Here is a 24,069-nt window from a genome sequence, read left to right as displayed (position 1 = left end):
CAATGGCAGTGGACTTGAAGATACCATTTATTGAGCATGGAGTCTTTCATTGATGTGGGCCCCATTTTGTATTTAACAATGTTTGGAACGCTCAGCCAATCATAGCACAAAGACTATCCAATGCCCTCCTTACCAGAGTTGGTTGCTCCTTGCAAGATCGAGTGCCAAAGCTGTCGAATTTAAATTCTTGGACGAAATGAAACAAAACAAAACCTTACAATGTGCTGCTTATAAGAATTTCACTTTGGACTATACTTTTGATCTCTTCTCTGTCCCCAGACGTAGTCTTTCATAGTGCTAAGTGGGCACCATCTCGCCCAAGCCATGCGCAAGAGCATGTAAACAAGTCTTAGCCATGCAAGCTTTTTCCTCACACTAAGAAGCCTTGAACCGGTATCAGACCTAGACAGTAAGCTAATTTTCCACAACAGCCATTATCCATGCTATAGAACAACGGTTCTATACTATGCCAACAGAACTGCTGCACGTTGCTACGAGAAATTCTTTTTTTTTTTTTTTTTTTTAACTCTGAGGCGAATGTTTTAACTCGAGGAGCGTGGGGAGCCGAAATGAAGTAAATTAGCGCGGTAAACAGGGATGCGGCGTGTTGATGGCAGCGTTTGTTTTCCTCTTTAGAAGCAATATGCTTCCAGCTGGGCTAACGGATGGATTTTTTGATTGTTGAATAATCTCCCCTAAAGTGTGTAATCAGTGCGGCGTTCTCGTTTGGGGAGAGGTCTGCTTTCGGCGACACGGGAGCGCTCACTGTATTACAGCTGAGTCAAATTTGTGTCACGTCACGCTCGCCCTGTCTGCGCTCAACGTCACGTGCGCACGCCTCCCGCCAGGAGGCTGAGCTGAAGAAATGGCTTGGATTTAGTGTTTTTTATGCGGTTTGTTAAACTGCACAGAAGCTGTCAGTGTTGTGTTCCAAGTGACTCGACCTACCAGCAAAATACGTGGCTCAAGAATGCTGGCAAGAGTTACGCCATGACAATAATACTCCCCAACATGCCTTACTGTGTGACTTTTTTATAAGTGGGTGTACACGTTAGCACGCAGTATTCCGTGAGGTGTGTGTGCGCGCACCCACAACTTCAGCCTTATTTTGAGGTGAAACTTTTCGACACTGGAGTGCAGGGGCATGTGCGATGTGACTACGATGTAGAAAAACCTATATCTTCCTTTACTTTATACCAACCAAGTGCAAATTGTTTGGCTTGAGTTATGTCTTATGCTTTAGCACTGGAGAAGCGTTTCAGCCGAGCAAGGTGCCCAAATCCCTCATCTTAAACACGCGGCTGCTGCAATTAAATGTGGGAACACGGAATACTGAAGCAGCGTAATCCTGAAGCCATCTTGGGCCTCTTCAAGCCATATAAGCCCACCCCTGCCCCTTCAGCTCACTCTAGCAGCTTTCTACTTTCTCCCTTTGTGAAGCTTTTTCGTTTTTCTCTTCCTCCGTCTTTCCAATATTTGTCTTTTGCTCGCAGCAAATGCTTGAGGCAGAAAAATAAGCCCCGGCCTTCAAAAATAAGTACCCGTACTCAGCACTGGAAACAACAAGCACAAATTAAGCACTACAGCCGAGTCACACTCACTAGCCAAAAAAAGCGAAATCCTGCTACAGAAGCGACAAAGAACTGTACAAACCAAGCAAAGGCAACACTAATAGGTCGTTGGGACTGTTTGGTTTGCCAATGTTGCACAGGATTGTTAAAAAGTAAAATGCTTTTAACTAATGCTGAAAAACATTTATAAAAAAAAGAAGAGAAAAAAGGCACAAAATGGGGTCTGCTGCTAATGGTTGCATCATTCCCTAAACTGGTGCATGCATGTTGACCTATGCATGTGCATGCGTGAGGACATATGAATGTGTAATGATCAGAGGTGGAAGTGGGAGAGTTCAGTGGGGCATGGCGTGCCCATACTTTTTAAATTTAGCAAAAGCAGTTCCCCAACTATTTTACTAAAGGACAACGTTCCCAGGACAGTTAATTCAGACAGTTGAGATTCCTCAGCTAAAGTGGAAGGGAGGGAGTCACCTGCGCTCTGATGAAGAGAAAGAACAGAAAGCTAAACAAGAGACATTTGCCAAGACACCTGCTGCTTACAAGAAATGCAAATGTGTGTAATTAGTTAATTTGCAAATGTAAAGGCTGTTTGGAAGCTTGTATTGGCTTTAATTGATGAAGCCACTTGAAGCTTCCTGATGACAAGGATGTCTTTTTGAAAAGTATTGTAAGTTTGTGAGCGGCTGAGGTATGGAGTGCATGTTTTTAATGGCCAGTTATTAAAAAGCCGTTTGCACTAAATACAATCTACATATTACTAAAATTTATATTTTGAAAGCACTTTTTAAAATCTTAAGCATAAATCTTTTTGCATATTTTGTGGCAGACTATTTTATACTGTGTGTAATGCAAGTTTAAAGTAATGATCTGCATATTCACAGTGGTGTCTGTCACAGACTGTGACCACCTGGCACTAAAAATACACTCATTACTATTCCCCGCTGCGCCAACCACTATTTAATTTTGTGACTCTCTGGTTACACACACAGACTTCTGCAGTGATCGAGTTAACCAATAGCGGTTTCAATGTATAGAATGAAACATTTTGCACTTATTAGTTTAAGTGGCATTTATGTTTAATTTAAGATGTGTATTTCATATGCAGTTACCCGAAAGTGAAGGAGCAACAAAATAGTTAGAGAATATTTTGTTCATTTTAGCCACACCATTGACCCACCCCCAATGCTTCCTGACCCCTGCCCTGATTGCACTTTTTTAAATGCACTTTGCGCACATTGTTTATTTACTAATCCAAGATGGCAGCTGTCATGTGGCTCAGTACATAAAAATTTAATTATAGTAGTGTGAAGATGCTTTTTATACTGTGCAGCAAACGGCAGCTGCGTTGGCCTCCCAAAAATTAGACTAATAAAAAAAGTTACACACTGTGAGGCGTTCAGGAAGTAATGGAGGTGGATGTGGGGGGGTACTGGAAGGTGGAGGGGAAAGCAATGGGGAGGGAGCAGTGGGCCATAGGGGCACATGGCGCTGGGCTGGTGAGGGCCAGCACTTCCAAAAAAATAATAATATAAAAGTCGAGGAACGATTGGGAAACCAAGGGATGAGCTTCAGAGGAGGGACGAGGGAGCAACACAGAGAAAAATAAATAGTTCCCTATTGTGAGTGATGGAAGGATAAAAGACAGTCAATTAAAAACATGGTAAAGAAGCTATGCTCCAGGGGATTGACAAACACAAGAACAGGAAGGCAAGTTATCAAAAAAAGGAGCAAGCAAATGAGAGTGACAATTAAATCAACCAATGGTAAGCAATGTGTGATCTCTAAGTCCCCAGTATTTAGTATGGTCCACAAGATGTTTTATCCTATCGACAGCTAAAGTCTGTCTGGTAGGCCAGACCTAAAAAGGTTAGAAAAGATTGAGAATTGTATGTGGCATTTGAGGTAGCACGATAATGAGGGAAGAGGAGCATTAAAGGATGGTAAACTGTCCCACATTTTGCAGGTTTGTCCTGCACTTGTGTCTCCTGTCAAGCTGACCTCACAGAGGCACTGCAATTACCCTGCATGTTTGTTCCCCGCCACTTTCATCGTTCTCATAAGACAAGCAACTTTCATTCTTTCAGCCATTTTATAAGCTGTAAAAGAGTGGTCTGTGGCTCGGAGGGAGGAGTTGAAGCACAGGAGGGATCCTGCTCAATGCAGATTCAGGAGCATGTACCACTATAGAGATGCAAAAAGAGACTCCTGCAGATAAATAGCCCTAAATATGTGAAAGATAATCACTCTGGGTACGTGTCATGAGAGTATGTCCTTAGGTGTTTATTTCTTTCGTTATACCTTTTTCAAAGTTTGGAAATTTTGGAATTTCAAAGTACTCACAAATTGTCAGATCAGAGGAAGAGGGCACAGGGAGAGAGTGAGTTGCCCAGAATAAAAACTGAACAACTTGTTAAAGTAGTAGACCCAAGACTGAAGAACAGTCACAAAGGCTAAATGTTTAGCACAATATTGCACTTTGGTGAATGTACTGTGAGAGTAGGATCCCCCTCAGTAATAACCAATCCATTTTTTAAACACACACTCATGGCTTTTACATTAATTGTAAATACTACTAATTTTCCAAAAGGAAGCAGAGGAATAAATCAGAAAAGGTGATTGCCCGTGAGCGCACACTTTAGCCAAAATTAAGTTTAGGATTAAAAACAACATCTCCTGGTTCCAGAGTTTCCAACAAGTCCACTAGACCACTAATGGGGTAGTAGTGATTCTGGTGGCATGGCAAGGCACCACCCTTCCCAGGAAAATGTAACTATGTTGTGGGATTACTGCTTTCTTACTTCGGCAATTGATAAAGATGGGATTAAATGCCATAGTTCTAGTACCTAAGCCAAACTAGACCTCTGGACCACATCTAGGTCTGCTGTCTGCCCACTCCTGTGACTTACCCACCTTTTTGGGGATCATCTCAAGAGTTTTAATTGCACTTACTGTCGTTTCTTTGGGTCCTATGACAGTAGGTGGGCAGTATGCTTGGTGGATATTGTTATTTACTATTGGGATTTGAAAGTTTTTGACTATTTAATTCCATTTGGATACCTGAGGTGTTCATTTTCTATACTTGACTGTTGCGAGCAGGCGAGGCTTACTCCAGCAGATACTAAAGGGATTAGAACTCAGTGCATTATGACTACTAGTCAGCCAATAAGCTCTATCTCCGACTGAGTTAAATCTTTCGGATGGTCTAATTTAGGGGATTCAGAATGAAACCCCCCAAAATTGCTACATGACTCATAGTGCCTCGCTCTCCAACAAACCTCTCCTCACACAAGTACAAAGTGTCTCCATTCATGCAGTATGTTCCAACAAGCACAAAGTGTCCTGAAAGTTGGCCACCCTAGTGCAGTATCTTCACTCTTTGGATTGTTTTTGAAAAGTGTAACAAGAATGATATGGGCCGAAATCAAGAAAAGAAATGCCCCGCTCCCCTAACAGAGTAATAAAAGGCAGCTAAAATTTGCATTGAACCCATCACCCCACAGACACTGGTGCCACTGTACCTACTGCACTAATTTTCACGCAACTGTGGCAAAGCAAAACACGTTTTAAGTTGATATGTTTTCAATAGAACTTTGCGATGGATGCAAAAAATCCTTTGCAACAATACACTCTAAGTTAAGACACACAACACTATCATGCACAACCATTAATCACATTGTGTGAACAAAGCACATAGACTGTGGTCTATTTAGGAACTTTTAAAATAGACAAGTGCACGTTTAATTCCAAAGCAAGAGAAATCTTGAAACCCTTGGTGGGGTGCAGTACATTTGAGCTGTTTTGCTCCTTTTGGGGGCGTTATTTAAACACGATTGTGCAACTCAAGACCTGTAGATTGCAGTGGATTCCTGTAATGTCATGAATATGCTACAGCTGTGCTAACATAATGAGTTAGATAGGAAGGAGGAAAAGGCGATTCTGTGCTGATAATTTTTGTTCTCTTTGCAAATGGGAAATTCAAGACTGTCTAGAAAGACATTTGCCTTGGGTGTTTACAAAGACAGTAGCGGGTCTCGCAGGTAAGAGATTACATGATAGATAACATTATTTTATTAAATCCAAGTGTGGGTAATCTCAATATGCCTCGATATGCGGGAGATATTTCGCAGAAAGATGCAGGGTAACAACAAAAACAGCAATAATATTTTCTATATGTATGTTTTGTGCACCATCTTCCATCCATTGTATACAGGTGTTTTGCTGTGTCCCCGAAACAGGAGTATGTTTGTCCAAAAAAGCGTGATATTCATTTTAGCTATTGAAAATGAAAATAAAAAGCTGAGCCAAAAACCTACACATTTTGAACTGTGATGCAGCTGTTACACATATCCAAAACAGATATAGTTACCAAAGTTATGTCCTAAAGGGGATGGGGCACAATTCGAGGAGGGCTGGGGTGGGGAAAGTATATGAAGCTGATTTAGAAGGGGGAGGTTGGTTTGAGAAAAGAGTAAGGTTCAGTGATGAAAGATGACATGGGAAGAGGAGACGGGTGTGAGGATGGAAGATGTTTTCCGAAAGAAAAGGAGATCTGAAGGAAAAGGCTCGGCAGAGCCTAGAGTGTGGAGTTTAAGCATTGCAAGGTGTATCTGCTGAAGGGCACCACCAGGGTTGAGAATGCAAAAGCAACCTCATGATCAGAAGTGGGGTTCAGGATGGGAGACATCATTCATCTTCGGTGTGTTTTTTGGAGAGGTAATGGAATTTCAGGATCGTAAGTGAAGTTAGGTTATACAAAGTGAGTTTTAAAGATCGGTAGTTTTGGTAAATATTCAGTTGCAGGGACACAAAAGGGGTTTGTAGATAGGAACTAAAGTTTTATGACATAGTGTAGGAATATTTTACTCTCTCTGTCTTAAGGATAAATTGGGGCTCCTACGACTGGAAGGAAGTATATCCACTGACAATGTTTAATGGCCAGAAGCAAACAGGCAGTTTTCAAACAGTAAGTCCCTCTGACTGTAATAATCAGTCCAGATTCTTGTGGTATTATTTTTTATATATTTTATTTAGTTTTGCTTTCTCTTGTTTTCTGTCTTTAATCAACACCAGTTTAATTAACTCTGCGCAACACCAACTGAAATTAGGAAATGTTATGTTTCATGGGTAGTAGCGCAGTATATTTTCTTAAATGTTGTTAAATCTTAGACACTAACAAATACTAGTCCTTGTGTCCAGCTGGGATTCACATTCAACTCAGATCTTTTTCTTAGACAAAGACATGCATGAAAAGAGACACATGGCACATGATGCCCACTCCAACAAACTGGCTCATAGGTGGGACAAATACAACAATATTGAGGAAAATACAACTACCAGTGCTTAATTTGTGCTTGTTGTTTCCGGTGCTGAGCACCAGCACTTATTTTTGAGGGCCGGCGCTTAGTCTTCTGCCTCAAGGATTTGCTGCGAGCAAAAGACACATTTGGGAAAGATCGAGGAAGAAAAAAAACGAAAAACCGTCACAAAGAGAGAAAGTAGAGAGCTGCTAGAGTGAGCTGAAGGGGCAGAGAGTGGCTTTAAATGGATTGAAGAGGCCCGAGATGCCTTCAGGATTACGCACTCGCACATTTAATTGCAGCAGCCGCATTTTTAAGATGAGGGCTTTGGGCACCGGCACCTTTTTATTTACAAATTAAGCACCTGCAACTACTATATACCAAATAAAGCATTACTTAAACAAAATCCTTAAGAACACACAGAGAGTACCGAGGCTCAATGTGAAACATCTGTCTGCTGATTATAAAAGGACTTTTAAATATGCCAGATTCCATAGTGCTTGAAGACAAGTCACCCGATACTGTAGAAAGATAATTCAACCAGTGTTAAGCTAGTCCCATAAAAATAAGGAAGGCAGTACTATAAGAATCTGCACTCATTAATGACAGCAAAAACCTCAAAGTTGACACCTCATAATGTTAACTGGTTAAAACCCAGAGGATTCAATAGAGCACACGGAACCAATGTGAGGTGTGATCCAAAACCAAACAGTTAAATGCCTTCCATTTAAGGGGTCTCTACGTAGAGAAGATGAACCATTGATGAACACTGGTGGTTCTTCAAGGAAGAGGTGGAGGATTGTTTCAGTGATGTACTTCTGAGAAGCTGCATGTAGGATTTCTATCTAAGCTCAAAAACTAACATAGACTAGGAAAACATTAAGGGTGCCTATTAAGTACTTTCTTTTAACAGACCTCTATGGTAAACCAAACTACTTACATCCAGAGCTGCCGTTGATGGGAACCAGAGTGAAGTTGGAAGCCCAAGGGTTGCGGACAATGTCTTGCCAATGAATTGTGTCGGCGTAGCAGAGGAACTTGTTCTGTCCAACATACACACCGCCATTCAGAATTTCTGAACAAAAACAAAAATAAATCAAATAATTTTCAGCATCAACTTTGGAAAGAGTTTTATTGCTATGAAGACATGGATTCAATTCGTTCTATCAATCTTGTTTCTCTAGACCAATAAACTTTTTAGGATAAGGGAAAAAATCAGTTAAAAGTTGCACTCATCACATTTTAGGAAAACAATTTTGTGCCTGGTAAGATACCTTGTTTAACTAATAAACAAAACCTAATGTTGGTTTATGATATTGCAAATTAGTTAATGTGTGGTGCGCGTGGGTGAAAGAGCGGCCTTGAAGGTTCGGTCAAGGCATGATGCAAGGATCAATCCGCTGCTGCCGCCCTGTGTTATAGTGTGAATGTGATTTAGAAAGCACATTTTTATTGTTAGAAATTGCGTGGAGCGGTATCCCATGGTGCTACCCCATTTATAGCTGACTTGGTGTTCCTCCACTGGCACGCGGAAGAGCTGGCAGGAAAGACTGCAAGGATCTCAAGCTGCAAGTGCAGCAAGGAATGCTCCCCACATGCTTCACACCAGCCTCTCCTACCCCTGGGCACCCTTCCTGTCTCCCACAACCTTTCTCCCAAGACCTCCTTTGCCCCGCAGGTCCAGAAGCAGGTTTAGTGGAGTGAGGTTTGTACCCTACCAGTACTGTGCAACTTATGACTGGAGAAGAGGTGTTTCACAGCTGAAAGGAAAGGTCCTATTAATAATTTTGAAGAAGCGATAGATACTTCAAAGAACGATGTTTAACACAGGAAAAAGCGACTTGACAAATGCACTTATCCTTTAAAGGTACAGCAGAAAGTGAATGCATGGCCAACAGTATTTTGTTAATGCCCTTAGAAAGGAACTATTTGAAAATACATTTACTGTGCCCCCAGCATTCATAATCACACATTCCAATCTTAAAAACATGCCTCAATGGAAATATATATATTTTAAGTGTCATTTGTCCTTGTATCTTCAGACAAAACTCAAAGCCTTTAGAAGGGGTGGTTTTAGAGGGGACATGATGCTCCAGGTCTGGTGCTGCTTCAGGGCTTCAGGCTTGTGCTGAAAATGTATTCATAGATTTTCTTGTAAACCTCTCCTGTTAATTCCTAGCGGCAAATGTGGTTTAAGCCACTAGATGGAGCCTGATATCGACACGTGGGCCCCTCAATACGTTATTGTCCCAGGCCCAGGAACACTTCTGGCAAGCTAGAAGCCTAAAAGTATAGGGCCTTATTTACAAGCCCCCTGCGCCGCCGGTGCGTCACTTTTTCCTATATAAAAAGTGGCGCACCGGCAGTGCAAGGAGCTTGTATATAGGGCCCATACTTTTTAGATGACATATTGAACAACCTGACAAGTGTCTGGCTCTATCCCATCTATACGGACCTTTCACAGCACACATCTTCCAAGCACAACCTCCACTTCCCACGTGGATTAGGACACCTCTAACTCTCAACCTTCCCAGTATTTAATTAACTATTCATTGAAGCAAAGTGAGAGTAACAGGTCTTGCCTTAGAGGAAGTCTACCTGAGGAGAGTGGCTAATCCAAGGAGGTCCAGAAGAACCAGATCCAGGCTGATTTTTAGGATATTCACCTCTGATACATTTACATGCAATAAATCTAAATGAAACTCATCATCATCAAAGATACTTTATTCGGTTCATAAGATCCATAAAAGTCACAACACACAACCATAAAAACACAAAATGAAATTCATACAGTATGAGTTATTCTGAAAACCTGGAATGGATCCAGCCCGCCTGCATCAAAGTTGGACATTCCTGACCTCTGCAAAAGGTCTGAGTGACACCGTCAGAAAATATACTGCACAGCTTAAGCTTCGAGACACGAAAACATGTAATAGAGTACATTTTGGATTTGAAGAATCTTTGCACTTCAACATGTGTACATCATTTAACACTTTAAGCAGATGTAAAATTGAAATAACACCGTTCCTAGATAGCTTCTTTATTGGTAATATAATCAGAGATCAGGAGCTTATTGTCCTGACATTCCTAAAAAAAAAGGAAACATTTCTAATCATCCTACTCCTCAATGGTGGCTGCCGCTGAACGGGGGTTTGGAGGAGGGATAAAAAATAAATAAAGACGTGTTTGCGTCTCCACCGTCCTCTTCCCAGCAGCACAGGGCTCCCGGCCAATCACAACGTCGCTGTCACCAGCATGACAGCAGTGTCGTGATTGGTGCGAGTGCCCTGCTTGGGTGCTCACACAGGGAGTGGGTGCCTGTGCAGTTTCTCCACCTTGCAGTTCAATACAGCTGGGTGGAGAAATGCAAAGTGTTCATGTCTCTTTGGACGGCCCAACACGGACAAACAGACATGTGCAGTTATTGTGCAATCCACTCTTCCCTCCAGCCCCCTCTAGCTCAGCCCAGCCCCGCCCCATCCTGACCCGGCTCCCAGGAAAAATAAAATGATAATAACGCTTAGTTATTATCATTTTATTTTTCCTTCCCCTTATGCTTAAAAGCAGTGGGTGACGTTCCTCTGCCTTAGCAGAGGAGCCACCCCTGCTACTCATATAATTTCTAAAGCATGCTGAAGGCATTTTTTCTTTGGTAAATGAAGATCTGTGGCTTTGGAAACAGAGCCCAAGTGTTTCACCTAGATCTGTACATTTTGAAGAGACCTTGATATCTCTCAAGGTTCCCTTTGAATGGTATGCTCTCAACAGAGTTATGTTTTCACTAGTAGCGGGGTGAAGCAATGCCTAGGGAAATCAGTTTCACGTAAAACATTTTGACCAAATGGGGTTGATCATAGTGCATTTCAGCAATATTATTTGGAACAATCCATCTGCATTCACTTAAACTAGTAGCACTTCTTACAGCAAAGTGTTTAACAAATGACACATCCAGCTATGATACACTGTAAAATCTTACAAGTTACTCTTCATCACCCATCCATCTGGTCTCCTCCCGTGTCCATACAATATACCCTATTTGCCTCTTCCGGTTCAATATAAGTCAGTTGTTCTGATTAGGTGAAAAGAACTGCAGACATATACAATCCCTTTTATAGTGGGAGGTATTACACAGAACGGCCTGTAGTGCTGTGGGACCTTGCACCTGCTTTTTTGCACACCTGGGGCAATTTTGTATACAGAAAGGGTTGCAGATGCTTGTGTGGCCTCATTGGTAACATGGATCACCCTCATTATGTGTCAGCAGGATCCTAAGGGGCTGTTTCTTTATCTCACCAGGGACCTGGACCCATGCAAATTAGGGAGAAACCCTGCCCGGACTGTAGGACAGAGTGGGCCCAAGGGCAAACAAGTTGCCTCGAGATGCAGCGCTTGGCACCAGAATTGAGGTCGCGTGCAGTTAGTGCGCCCTCCACAAACTGCACCCACATAAGAGGGGATTCCTACCCTCCCCATCAACAAGTGAGGCCAGCTTCACACTGGCAGTGAAAGGTGGTTCCAATCATGTAGTCTACCATTCACTAACACGCTGTTCTCCTGCACTGGCAACAATGCATTTTTTGGGCAGATGCATAGTCCCGGAGGGTCCTGGATGCACCCAATTAAATGGGCATCCAGTATAGACAATACCATCGTTTTACTTACTTCTGTGTCTTTAACAACAACCAACAACAGGCATTCCCATTCCCGGCTGTCGCTTGGTTTGAAGATAGATATGTGCTTGGGTTTTTTAATCTATTGTGACATTATAAAACAGATGGCCCCCTTCAAGGTGCAATCGGAAAACTGCACATGAACTATAATACAGCGCCTACTGGTCAGTGTGTTTTTGGACGCACAGTGCATTCATTTCTTACCTCTAATATATAACAGTGGCGGCAACTACTTAATAGGAAAATCGAAATGTGCTGCCTTGCAGGGCAGAAACACATCTTCGTGACCTGCATGTAGCATAGTTCAGTACTGACCATCGAGTTACTGGGTGGGATTTCAAATGTGTAAAACTAGGATGAGGACTGTGAATTGCACTCTATTCACATTTTGGGGTGAGCTTGCTGGCATTAACATTACCCTTTCCCTGAGTTAAGAGTCGGGGACCCCGATAAACAAACGTTATTATATATTAATCAGGACGATTGAGTGCTATGTTTCGACTCCCATATGAACGTGGGATGCACATCCATCACATAGCTATGTGGAATTCATCATCAGACACCAGAATATCAGAAAGTTAAAAAGGTAGATATACAAAGCATTATCATATTTGTTAATTTATTAGAAAAAAATTAATCACTGGTGTCACACTTTCCTGACCCCTCAGCTGTCATTTTTGTGTGTGGAGCTGTCCAGGTGCAGATTCGTTTCATCGCTTTTTCCAGTTAGTCTCTCCAGTGCTTGAGATGGAAAAATAGAAGTGCGGGTACTCTGTAGCAGAGAGGTACTGTTTCTGAGAAGTGCCGGCATTCTCCCTCTGAAAATAAAAAAAGTGCCGGTACTCAGTACCGGACAGGACCGGCCCATTTAAAGCACTGCGTCTCTCTCGCACACTTTTTGTATCCACGGTCCACTCCTACCATGGCTCTTTCTCAGCTAATACCTGTCTCTGCTTCTCTCACATGCTCCGTTCCTCCTTCACTGTTGTGCACCCCGGTTCTCACTCTACACTTCCTTTCCTCCAGTCCTCTGACAGTCTCCTCCTCACCCCGTCGCCTCTCTCTCTTCCTCTTCCTAATTGTTCCCCCTTCTCCAGAATTCGTTCCTTTCCCGCGCAGCACCTGTCTCCCTGGCTCGGTTCCTTGCTTCCTATTGCCACCTCTCACTCTCGGTCGGGCCTGTACATGGGCAGCTACTCACAGGCAGGAAGTACCTGCATTTCCTTACATTTAAAGGGAGACTACAACGCTTCTCAGAAAGAGTGCACAACTTTACATTAGAAAGTACTAGCTTGTGCCGGGCAGGATTCTCTGCCTGTTCATGGACCGACCAGGCTTTCGGGTCGCCCATGATTTGAAATACTCCTGGGCAGTGCTTAATTTGAGCCGGTGAGGGGCACCAGCACTCATTTTGGGAGACTTGCACTTATTTTTGCACATCGAGAGGGGAGTTACACATACCGCAAAGACGGAAGAAGACTGAAGGACGGCAAAAGCCTCATAAAGAGAGCACGCAGGAACCCGCAGGAGTGAGGTAAGGGGAGAGGGAGTGTCTAGCGGTGGATTAAAGAGGAATGAGGTGGTTTTACAACTACTAGGCTTGATTTTCTGCATGCGGCGTTTAATTGCACCGGCCGCTGGCTTCTGAGTAGAGTGTCGGGACCGGCACTGTTTATTTCACAAATTAAGCACTGCTCTTGGGGTACCAGTAACAATGTCTTCCTTAATCGTTCTGTCCGCCCCCCTCCCCCCAGAGAACAAAGCCAGCCTTTCGCACTAATCCGTAGCATTAATATTCAAATTGCTACAAGATGAGATCTATCTCTACCAGGAAACACATTAGGCGACCCCAGGCTGCCTCCATGGCCCCCAGGAAACGAGAAAATCTGGTTATTTTGAATTAAGGGTGGGATTGCTTCCCCGTTCATATTAATCAGCTGGCATGAAGATTTCTAGGAAGTTGGATTCGAGGGCTCCGCGTCTGCATTGAAGAGGGCTTAGTGCTGAGCCATTGAAACATTAAGCACCGCCTGTTTCATCCGTCACAGGATCGTATCCAGATGAGAGGCTGCAGATTAATCTGTTTGTATGATACATTTTGTTCTGATCGAGACACCGTAATGCCAAAACAGCCGGCTATGAGATACTTTAATTTTGCAGGAAAGTCGAGGGGACACGAGGCAGGTTAGGGGCAATGGATGAATACATTTTGCTCCCTTGCTCAGCAATGGAAGTTTTCCAGCATTTCCAGTTACAATACTTGTGTCGGCAGTCCACGTGACAAATTGCTTCAATATTGGGCCATTTTCAACTGTACATCGTCTTCCAGCGTCATCCATCTTCTGAAAAATTATGCGTCAGATTTTTATATGGCCCTAGATAACGATTTTTGTCCTCTTTCTAAGCACTCTCAATTTTGACAGAAAAGGGGACTGACACTAAAGGAGATATCGTTATATGCACCTGGTCACACAGTTTGGCTAAATGTGGAACCCGACACTTTGCTCGCTCACATCCACTAGGCCGCAGGTCCTCCCACGACCATTTGACCGTCTTCCAGTACCTGTGGACAGAGCCTGAATGAACTCTGCCTTGAGGTCAGGCGGCACTTTGATGGGGTATGATGGGGAACGAGTCTCACTTCTTCAGGAGGTGAAAGCAACATTGCAGGACGTAAGGAGAGATCAAGCAAGATCCCGGATCCAGCAGCTGTTATTGTGCCAGATCCGGGATCCTACTGGTCCGAGGATAAAATGCAGAATTTGTCCATTTGTAATTTGACATTGCAGTGCCCATATGTTGAATGCGAAAACTGATAGGCATTGGAAGATCTCTGCGTAAGGCGCCTTAACCCCGTTAGACATTTGAAAGTGCAGTCTCGTTGTGTCCAATGAAGTAAACGGTTTTACTGTCACACTTCTCCTTGTTACAAATATCTTTGAGGCAGAGTTTAAAAAAATACAAGTAGAAGTTGACTGTCAGCCTGCTGTACACGAGTCCGTCTCTTCTGGCCCCGCCACCCCCCCACCCCCTATTTATGGGCCACCCGAGTGAATGTTTTCTCATCCCAGCACTGGAAAGAAAACATTCCCAAAATGGTTGTATGGTTCCAGGGTGCACCCAGTTCGCTATCTACAGCACTAATATAAGAAATTACAAAGACAAGTCCGCTTGAACGAGCTGAGGCAATATCACTAGTAATAATTTACTGTTTATACTGCAGTGGGTGCCCTTTTTGGGGCATAGAAACCATAAAATGAGCCTGCTCACTATATCATTGCCATTTTTTGTATTTAAAACTTAAAGACTCAGAGTAGAATAGACAGGAGCGGCTCCTTCGCTAAGGCAGAGCGTTGCCCCACTGGCTGTGCCAGAAGCAGAAAGATAAAACGATAGTTTTATATTGTTTTATTTTTTTGCATCTGACACAGCGGTGCAGGGAGGGGCGGGGCTGGGCTGTGGGAGTTGGGAGTGGGAAGAGTGCACTAAGTGCACATACGTGTTTGGCCCGCCGTCTGAGGCCGCTCAAACACACGTGCACTTAGGTTTCTCCAACCCAGATGCACATAAAGCCAGGCTGGAAAAACTGCACAGACAGTGCAGTGACTGCCTCTCAGACCAATCCTGACACTGCTTACATGCTATGCATTACCATTTAAGCAGTGCCAGGATTGCTGGGGAGCCTGTGCTGGTGTGCTGGGGCAGCAGAAGAGGATCAAGGTGGCAGCGGCAACGGAAAGAGGTAAGTTAATTTGTTAATTATTTTTTATTTACTCTCAGCCCCTCCCCCCACCACTCCCATTGAGATTTATCGGCAGCCGCCGCTGAGAATAGAAGCAACATGCACGCAGGCTTAAACATGGAAACCACTTTCACAGTCAAATTTGTGTTTTATTCCTAAAAATTGAAATGATGGCGCTCCTCATATCTTCTTACAAATATTAGTGTCCAATGGAAATATCCTCAGGCTCACTCTAGCTGTTCAGTGGAAAAGTCTATACAGAAAATGAGATGTAGAAGATGAGGTGTTACCCGCCGCTTTCACCTCACTTACACACCCTACCATCCACTGTCTCCTAGATGCTGTCCCTCTCCTCTAACCATAACTCAACACCATCCTTTAGAGACTTGATTTCTGCAATAATGCTACGCCACAAGAAGCATAGGCTGGAAACTGATGCTTTGTGATCATGAAGACTAAAATAGAAGTTTCCTCAGAGGAAGTTCTAAGTCTGTACTTCCTAGGCAAAAAAATGTGCAAACTTCAAAAACTAGAAAAAAAACAGTTATTTAATAGCTGTTAACAGTTATTCAATAAAACAATGTAACAAATAGCTGGTCCAGAACACAGCGCAGTGATCATGATTAGTGAGAAAAATGAACAAGAAGTGTGCAAGTGAGCAGAAGAAATATCTCTGGACAAATATACTTCATAGAGCTGGTCAAAAATCATCCTGAACATGCTTGATGCAATAATCAATGATGGTGCTACGCAAGGGTGCATCCAGACGCTGTTTCTCCCAAAGGAGTTAGGGAGAAATGGCGTCTCAAGTATACATGTCAAGATGCGACTCATGGCGAGACGCTGCTGCCTGAATGGTCCGGATGAGGACCTCATTGGAAATTGCTTTTATAGGGGTTGAAATGTTGACGCATTCCGAGGTTGACTTTAAGTGATATAATCCATTGAACTTGTACTCCAACTTTGAGTCCTAGCTCCTGAAATTAAAAGGACATTAAGTCAACATTATTTTCTTCTCTATTTACTGTTGCACTTCTTAGAATTATTGTTTCCAATTTTTGATGTACGCACATGTTTTTTGCCTAGGAAGCAGAAGCTTAGAAAATCCTCAGAGGGAACCATTAGTCTTGCTGCAAATATTGCGTACCTTGGTTCCTAGGAATACTCGTGTGCCCCATATTTTGTTTCAAACCGAAATACAAGGTCATGCCATCATTTTGTCACTTAAACAGTGTGTGGATGTCAATTCAGCCCAAGGCCTTTGAATGTCTGTGAGATATGAAACACTCAGGAGGTCCTTACCACATTCTGCTGGGGAGGTCCATCAATTCATAGTACGCCAGTGGGTTGGATACGCATTACAGCAATATCTATTATGAAAGAAACTACTGGTGGACCTGCCTTCATATGTAAGAGCAACTTTTTAGGCCATTCTTTAGACTATCTAAGCCCTGAAGCTGAGGCACAAGCATGTGTTTGTGTAAATCTCTGTGGCAGGACATGTTCATAAATTGTATCTGTATGTGAAAGAGAAAATGCATGTATGTGAGTGTTCAAATTATGATACCACTCACATACAAACATTGTTTACTCACAAATATGTGATTACAATTTTTTGAACAAACGAAATGATACACATTGAAACACATGTAAAACCTTGCCCTATCAAGTAAAGCTGAGCTACACACGGTAGGTGAGTATTGTGATATAAATCAGTGGTGTCAAAAACGGCTCCCACAGCCCTCTCAGTGAGGGGGGGTGAGCTCAAAGGGGCCACCTCAGCACAATACGCTGGCCTGAGACTTCCTCAGTGAGTCCGGATAGGGGACCCTCCATGAACTGTGCAGGAGGGCCCCCTCAAGTTTCGTTACATCACTGATGAGTACATGTGTCAAACTAGCAAGGTGAAATCAAAAGTTTTCTTACATTTAAACTGCAAAATATACAACTTTCTGATAGGCTTTCGACCTAATTAGATCACACTCCATATCGGAGGCATTTTAAATTCCACTTGCTTGTACCTAGAAGGGGAGTATGTTATTATTCCCAAAAGGCAGAGGTCCATAGAAAAAGCGACCTCTTGGTTAACCTATCTCGTACTTAATTTTTAGTGCAAGAGGTAGGTAACATAATACTGGATTAGACCTTAGCTGAAGCATTAAATAAGCAATAGAAAATAATAGTCATACGGTCAGATAATTACATTTAAGTCTCTTTGTTTGGTGCATCATGCTCTTGATGGAACTTGTGCCCCAGTAACCCGAGCTAAAATATCATTGCACTTATCTCCAGGCCAACTTTTTTGATCTTCTTATATTACATGCAATATTCCTTACTTTAGATGTGCAGGACTAGGCTGCAAAGCCTTTGCGGTAATATCCCCGAAATGATGTAACTCCTTACATTGCTATGAGGCATTTCCAAGCACTTGTTCTTCTGTTACGCACTGCAAACTCATTTGCAGTATCATTTATACATTCGTGGAGCCCAGATGTCTCTGGGTGAAAGTGTTCTCTATAAACTTCTCATTTATTCAGTCATTCAAATAGTATGGGGCACTTCCGGGTCCAAATACAGCCTGAAATGACCTAATGAAGCAAAGTGGTTGGGCAAAGCCCTCTGTGGCAGCTTCCTCAGAAATGCTAAAATTACCAGCTGTGGGTGGTAGAGCAATTTGAGAAGTCTCCTTTGACCGCAAACCCCGTCCCACAGCGGTTTGGGCGAACGGGGTATTTAAAGCGGCTGTGGCTCCCCAGGGACCATCAAGCTCTGACGTTCCCTGCTATTTTGTACAGATGATTTCAGGCGAGATGGCCTGTGAAGAATCCAAATGTCAGATTTGTATTAGCAGGGGAGGGGATGGGATTTCTGTGATGATGAAAATGAGGAATTTAACCTTCTCTTTTGCTGCTCAATGGCCATGCTCTGAAGCTCACGTCGGTGAATGCTGCGTTTCAGGTGCCGGCACCAGACACGTTTCGATTCGATCTGACAATTCTAAGCAGGAATTATCTGGCCCATTAGCTGGAAGGCAGTTGTGAGCTTGCCGATAATGGTAAAAATATCTTGTTTGACTTCTGTCCCCAGGAGTCTAGTGATATTTACACACAGAGATTGAGCACCACTTTATTGGCTGGTGATGACGCATTAATGGAGTGGAAGTATGGACCAGAATTGCTAAGGATTTACAATGACAAAGAGAGCAGGGTGGAATCACAGCATGATAGGCTGGTGCTGAGTCTGACAATGTGGCACATGTGATTGTAGCATCTACTAAGAAATAATAGAGCAGTTTGCTACCAGAAGATAATTCCAGCATGTACAGCCTTTTGGTATTACTTTTACAGGACACCGACAGCTCAATCAAACAAAGCAACTGAGAAAGTGTATCTTGCTTGTTAACAGATGGCCCTAAGAGACCTCAATTTGTCCACTGAAAAAAACATCTGTATATCCCAGTTACATTGAGACGGACTATATGGATAGCTAAGGTACTTGACCTTACAAATTAAGACTGCACCATCTCATAGCCCCTGATCCATTCCAAAGACCCAATCATCCAAAACGTGGACCCAATCTAATGGGTTATAGAAGGAGCTTGTGCCCCAGGCAAAATGCAACCAAGTATTCCTGTGTATTGTGTGAATATAGTGAAACATGTTGCACTCACCTATGCAGTCTAGCACAATATAGTTCAATTTCTTCTACTCAGTCATCTTATTAATTCACAAGAGCTGCTTAAATTATATTTCGGATCAGTCCAATTTTTTGGGGAATTTGTGTACTCTTTCGTTCTTTTTTGTTCTTTATTTATTTGTTCTACATTTGATAAGCTTTTTCTGGGTATCTGTTTATCAGATACTACCAGCCCTTATGAGATGCCAAACTGCTACACTTCAAGTGGAGGAGCTGGTCCTTAAGCCTTGTGTTGACATCACAGAAGCTCTAGATACAGAGACTCCTCGATTAAGCCAATTAATCTCTTCGCAAGTAGGAGGAGGAAGAATTCTACAAGTGTTATGGAGAATCCTAAGATAATGTACAAATGACACATGCACACATATATCAAGAAGGAAATCTGAAACTCCATTATCTCAAGGCACTTATGGGTGTACGGAAGACAAATTTTAGTTCCAAATACAGGAGAAGAAGTGCTATCTAAGAAAGCTAAACTTCCAATGATTTAGCATTATCCATCTGTCTAGCTAATGCCTGTGTTCTCGACCAAGAAAATCTTATTGCTGGTGACTGTTGCTAGTCTGATTTTGGAGACTTGACTGATTTGATTGGTTCCATATGTAAAGTATGTGACTCAGTGAGACTGTGACTATTGGTCATTTTTTCAGGTTGATTCTTTTGTGTTTGGTGGTTTATTTATGTATTCCCTTGATGACTAGACCTGGTTCCTCTAGGGTTGGTCTTTTGCCATCCTTGACATCTAGTCCTGAGGATGGTCTCTTGGACTTCTCTGCCTTAAAAAACCTAAACATCGATGAAGTATCCATTCTGATCATTGTTTAAACTACCAATCACAATTTAAGGGACAATCATTTTTTAAAGGAATTTTGATGGGATGGGGTTTTATTGGTATGGTGGATTTCCCTGTCACCACTAAACACCATTTAATGAATTGTGATTTGTATTCTGTGATCATTGTGTGACAGGTGGGCTTTCAACATATGACCCTTCACAAACATTTATTGAATGTGATATTTACATGCATTTGTTTTATGTATGGTATTTTGAGTTATTTTCTAAATTACATACATATCTTTTACATAACCTACTCAAAGTACGCCTCACAACACATTTATTTTCTGTAGTTCTTTCATTGTTGCTAGTGGTTGGTATTTGTTTACACAACCACCTTAATTGAATTGAAATTTCATCAAAGTTACTCCTTCAGGAGTTCCTTGTTTTGGTTATTGCTATCTTCAAATCACAAAACATGTCATAGGACAGGCACCCTACAGCAAGTGGAAAATGAATATTGACCTTAAAAACTTAAAGAGTGTTCTGGGGACGACTTTAGTTCCATTGCACCACCAACAAGTTATGCATTTAGTGCATGCTAATAACATAAATATCATGTTACAAAAATATCATAACAAGAATATCAATAACAAAAATATTGTAAATAATTTACTTTAGAGCTGCTATGTGCTTGATGACATCTACATATCTTCTTGAGTGAAAAAAGACAAGTGCTGCAGAGTGAATGGTTCATTTAATAATTCCTCTTTGTAAAACCTATTATATAAAATCCTTGACTTTTTTTCAGTGTTTATGCCTGATTTTATGTATCTAGATTCAGACTATGCGCACATTTAAGTAACCTTAGAAGAGAAAACAAGCGCACATCCTTAATTACTTGCAATGTTCTGGCATCGGTACCTTGTTTTCTAGTGTGCGACAGAATTCGCAGTGTCTGATTAAACTCAAAGTGGCAGAAGGTTCTTTTCAGGCAGAATACAGGGGAAACATTTATTTTCATACTCCCTTTTAATGAACATGAAAATGAGTCGAGTTGCATGGGCAGAGCAGGCAGATGCTGCAAATTAAAGCACTGAAAAGGTTATTCATCTCACCAACTTCACAGGAATCGAGTCCTGTTGAATGCGCCTCTTTTTTCCCCAATAAAAAATAAACTATTAACTCATCAAAGCGGAAGAGCACTTGTGGCCACAGCTCTCCTCGATAAGCACATGGTTGTGCCAGACCAGGCCTCCTCTGCAGGGGTGGGTCTCCTTCGCCATTACACCGCGCACTTTCAGTGCCCTTGTTCCTGACTGAGAGAATATTATTTATGCCAGCAATAATCCTCGCACACAGGACATTCAGAGGCCACTTAATACCCTTGCTGGAGGAGCTGCAGACCACGAGCGAAAATAAGAATCATTATCCAGGAGAGGACTTTAACTGATGCGGCTCTCGCTTTTACGGCAGGATCAGGCCTTTCTCTGGAGCAAAAGAAAAGGACATTTACAACAGGGAACGAGTACTGATAAGCCAGTAGGTCTGGGCTTCATGTGCTAATGTATTCAGTGTTAGACCAAGGACCCCGCCAGCGCCAAGACCAACCTACAAGAGGGTATGAAGGACGTCGCAGATTGGATGAGGCTCAGCCGCCTAAAGCTGAACTCTGAAAAAACGGAAGTCCTCATCCTCGGCAACACCCCGTCCGCCTGGGACGACTCCTGGTGGCCCACGGCCCTCGGCACCGCACCGACCCCCGCAGACCACGCCCGCAACCTCGGCTTCATCTTGGACCCTCTTCTCACCATGACCAAGCAAGTCAACGCCGTGTCCTCCGCCTGCTTCCTCACTCTCCGCATGCTCCGTAAGATCTTCCGCTGGATCCCCGCCGACACCAGAAAAACCGTGACCCACGCCCTCGTCACGAGCCGCCTGGACTACGGCAACACCCTCTACGCCGGGACCACAGCCAAACTCCAAAACCGCCTGCAACGCATCCAAAACGCCTCGGCCCGCCTCATCCTCTACGTACCCCGCAACAGCCACATCTCCGCCCACCTGAGACACCTGCATTGGCTCCCAGTCAGCAAAAGGATCACCTTCCGTCTTCTCACCCACGCACACAAAGCCCTCCACAACAAGGGACCGGAATACCTCAACAGACGCCTCAGCTTCTACGTCCCCACCCGCCCCCTCCGCTCCGCTGGCCTCGCACTTGCTGCCGTCCCTCGCACCCGCCGCTCCACGGCGGGTGGGAGATCTTTCTCCTTCCTGGCGGCCAAGACCTGGAACTCCCTCCCCACCAGCCTCAGGACCACCCAGGACCACTCCGCTTTCCGGAGACTCCTAAAGACTTGGCTGTTCGAGCAGCGATAACCCCCCCTTTCCCCCCTAGCGCCTTGAGACCCGCACGGGTGAGTAGCGCGCTTTATAAATGTTAATGATTTGATTTGATTTGATTAGAACTTTAGAGTGGGATAGAGGGAAGAGAGCCAGCAGAGAGGGTTATTGTGGTAAAGTAGTCCCTCCTACATTGCAGCCAGTCTGCAGTGGAGGCACCGGGTAAATCGAATCAGCCTCTACCATCAGGTGAAAGATAAATAATTCATTGGGTTGAGCCAAGATATGAGGGACTAAGGGCCAGATGTAGCAAAATCCGATTTTACGACTTGCAAATTGCGAGTCTGAACGAGTCGCAATTTGCAAGTCGCAAAATCGGATGCAGAATGGTGTCTCAGACACCGTCTGCGACTCGCTATGGGGTCGCAAAGACCCACCTCATCAATATTCATGAGGTGGGTCGCATTTTGCGACCCCATAGCAAGTCCCTGCACTCACAGGGATGGTGGCCTGCTGTAGTCAGCAGACCTCCATGTCTGTGACTGCTTTTTAAATAAAGCAGTTTTATTTTTCATTTTGGAAAGGAAAACGAGTTGCAAAATGAAAAAAATACCGAAAACATTTTGTTTCGTTTTTTTCAGAGTAGGCAGTGGTCCATAGGACCACTGCCTGCTCTGAAAAAATATATTTTTCGACATTCACAAAGGGGAAGGGGTTCCCCGGGTCCCCTTCCCTTTTGCAAATGAGTTACCACCAGTGTGACACTGGTGGTAACTGCGAGTTGCTTTGCGGCCGCATTCGCGGTCACAAAGCAACTCTGAATTGCGATGCGAGTCGCAAATAGGAAGGGAACACCCCTTCCTATTTTCGAGTCGCATTCCCAAATTGCGAGTCGGTTTGGGAATGAGCATCGCGTGAGGCCGTTTGCATGGCGCAAACTGCGTTTTTCGCAGTTTGCGCCATGCAAACGGCTTGCTACATCTGGCCCAAAGTCTCCAGCCAATGGTAGCAAAATACTTTTTGCAGCAAGCCAATGGATGAAAGAGGTGGAGCCAAATCCCACTATCTATGCAGTGTTGGCTATAGATCTGGTTGGCAGTGGGTGTGTCAAAACCTCAGTGGCGCAACAGCAGTAAGAGCTAAATTTACAACTCAGACAGCGCACGCTAGACAGATCCTGCTGGGCACCATGTAAACACTGCAGCACCAAATCTGTGCGGTTCACAAAGTGCTACTAAATCAATAGCACGGCCATGCATCAAACTTACATACACCCTCAAACAGGCTGATAAAATGAGCAAAAATACAGCATTCTAACATGCAGAACATCACATCAAATGAGACAAATATCAATTGTGAGAAATAAAAAAAACACTATATTCTGTTCAAGCAATCAATCACCGAACTGAGATAACAATGAGAAAGTCCTTCAGAAATACATCCCATAAAAAACTGAAAAGATCTTTCTATCTTGAACTCATTTTATTTTCATTCTAGCACCGGCAAAACATTAAAAAACTGAACACTGAATAAGTTCTCTGCTAACCACATACAACCAAACATCAATAAAACTATATACAATATGAAACATGCAGATCTTCCAGTTAGATTGCTGACCTTCCCAGGTCTGCACGAAGGCCCCCAGGCAGAGAGTGCTCCCTGATGTCATAACAATGGTGAGTAGTGCTATACAAATGATAATAACATAACAAATATCAGGAGGTCAAATACAAGTGACTGGACTAATCGCCATACAAAGACAAGACAAAAAAGTCACTTATATTTTAATGTATTGTGTGAAGATTTAGACCATGTTTTAATTTAGCTCAAATGCTAAAGTCACCATTCTAAAACTACATCAAGGAAAGAACATTTATGCATTTGTATCACATATTCTGCATGTTATCAGCACACCACATGAGAACACTTCGATCAACCGAAATCTTGACATCCCTACATTTACACCTCAG

At 43.1% G+C, this 24,069-nt stretch overlaps 1 protein-coding gene across 1 annotated transcript in view; it reads right to left on the bottom strand.

The window, feature by feature from the left end:
• Positions 1-24,069, bottom strand: part of ERBB4 (erb-b2 receptor tyrosine kinase 4) — a 1,957,545-nt gene that overhangs the window by 607,144 nt on the left and 1,326,332 nt on the right. Inside the window, exon 4 of the mRNA XM_069225651.1 lies at positions 7,812-7,946. Coding sequence (XP_069081752.1) covers positions 7,812-7,946 — 135 coding nt within the window. The remainder of the gene's footprint in view (positions 1-7,811; positions 7,947-24,069) is intronic.

The sequence above is a fragment of the Pleurodeles waltl genome, chromosome 3_1, assembly GCF_031143425.1.
Source record: "Pleurodeles waltl isolate 20211129_DDA chromosome 3_1, aPleWal1.hap1.20221129, whole genome shotgun sequence".
NCBI lineage: Eukaryota > Metazoa > Chordata > Amphibia > Caudata > Salamandridae > Pleurodeles > Pleurodeles waltl.
The sequence above is the reverse complement of the archived record's forward strand: the minus strand, read 5'-3'. Positions and strand labels throughout refer to the sequence as shown.